The following is a 1,583-nucleotide window of genomic DNA, read 5'->3' as shown; positions in this document are numbered from 1 at the left end:
TCTTGATCCTTCTTTTTGCTGGGAGGTACAAGATTTAAAAGTTAAATTACTGTTCCTTAATACCACATGAGAAGATCATATGATGAAATACAGTTGTAGTCCTTGAATGCAAATTTTGTTGACGCTGTCAACATATGTTAAAATATGCAAAATTGCTGATCTTAAACTTTGCAGGATATAGCGTGGTTAAAATCAATTACCAAGTTGCCAATTCTGATTAAGGGTGTTCTCACTTGTGAAGACGGTAATAATTTTTATTACAGAACCTAAGGTTAAGTCAACGGAAACTCCAATCAGATCGATATGACATGTACATGTTTCCGTGAGGTTTTCTCTGAATTCTCATGGAACACATTGACTATTTTGAGATGTTTTAATGTATACATATTATTAGAGAGTACAATAAAGATATTGCAGATAGTTAACTTGAGGTTGAGTACCATGTCATCAGTAGTTAGTTGAGCTGTTAGTTAGGTTGTTACAACTAATTAGTGGAAGGTTAGTTGACAGCTGTACATGTTGATAGCTGTACATATCAGATATTTTGTATTCAGTTGGTTAGTGCTAATGCGTATATAAATAGAGGTGTAGTAAATGAATTAGGAGTTAGTTCAATCATCATGTAGTAGTTTCTATTTTCATCTCTGTAATATGCTCTGAATTCACTCGTAAGCTACTTCGAATCAGTGTTTGATGTACAAATTAACATGGTATCAAAGCGGGAACAATTATGTTGAGAGTTATCGATCTCAAAATTGATCAACCTTCTAAATTTTTCTACTGATTTTTGTTTTTGCTTCATATTCGAGTTCGTTTTGAGCAACAATGGTGAAGAAGATTGAACATGATCATCCGTTATTTCTCTCACCGTCCGATGTATCAGGAGCTATACAAATTGGGATACAGCTCGTCGGGATGGAGAATTACACATTGTGGAGTCGTGCAATGCAGTTGAATCTTCTTACGAAGAATAAATTGGGGTTTATTGATGGGAGCATTAAGAGAGATAATTTTACTGATGAATTGGAGAAAAAACAGTTGGATCGGTGTAATGCGATGGTTATCTCGTGGATAATGAGTAATGTTAGCAAGGAATTGATCAGTGAAATATTATTTCAATCGAGTGCAGCTCTTGTGTGGTCTGATTTACAGGAACGATTTGTTAAAGTGAACATGTCCAGAATTTTTCACTTACACAAAGCCATAGCTACACACACTTAAGATAATTCCCCTGTATCTGTGTTTTATTCCAAACTCAAGGATTTATGGGATGAATTTGACTCCATCATTCCGCCACCTGCTTGTGATTGTGCCAAATCAAAGAAATACACAGAAAGCATGAGTAGACAGAAATTATTATAGTTTTTGATGGGCTTGAATGACAGTTATGGTAAGGCTAGGAGCCAAATATTATGATGAATCCACCACCTAGTGTTAATCAATGTTATGCCATGATCATACAAGATGAAAGCCAGAGGGTTTTAGGTGTTGAGAACTATGGTGCAGGTGAAGGAATTGCACCTACTGCATTATTGTCTAATCGGGGTGGTGGTTCTGGAAGTGGATCAAGCTCAAGAGGCAGA

General features: G+C 35.9%; 1 protein-coding gene across 1 annotated transcript; it reads left to right on the top strand.

Annotated features, from left to right (window-relative positions):
* The first annotated feature begins 825 nt into the window (after window positions 1-825).
* On the top strand, window positions 826-1,362 carry LOC124893062. The gene is made up of 2 exons (XM_047404194.1): window positions 826-1,167; window positions 1,261-1,362. The coding sequence occupies exons 1-2, from the start codon at window positions 826-828 to the stop codon at window positions 1,360-1,362; spliced, it is 444 nt and encodes a 147-aa protein (XP_047260150.1).
* Window positions 1,363-1,583: the final 221 nt, after the last annotated feature.

The sequence above is a fragment of the Capsicum annuum genome, unplaced genomic scaffold (assembly GCF_002878395.1).
Source record: "Capsicum annuum cultivar UCD-10X-F1 unplaced genomic scaffold, UCD10Xv1.1 ctg53392, whole genome shotgun sequence".
In the NCBI taxonomy this organism is placed as follows: Eukaryota; Viridiplantae; Streptophyta; class Magnoliopsida; order Solanales; family Solanaceae; genus Capsicum; species Capsicum annuum.
The sequence above is the reverse complement of the archived record's forward strand: the minus strand, read 5'-3'. Positions and strand labels throughout refer to the sequence as shown.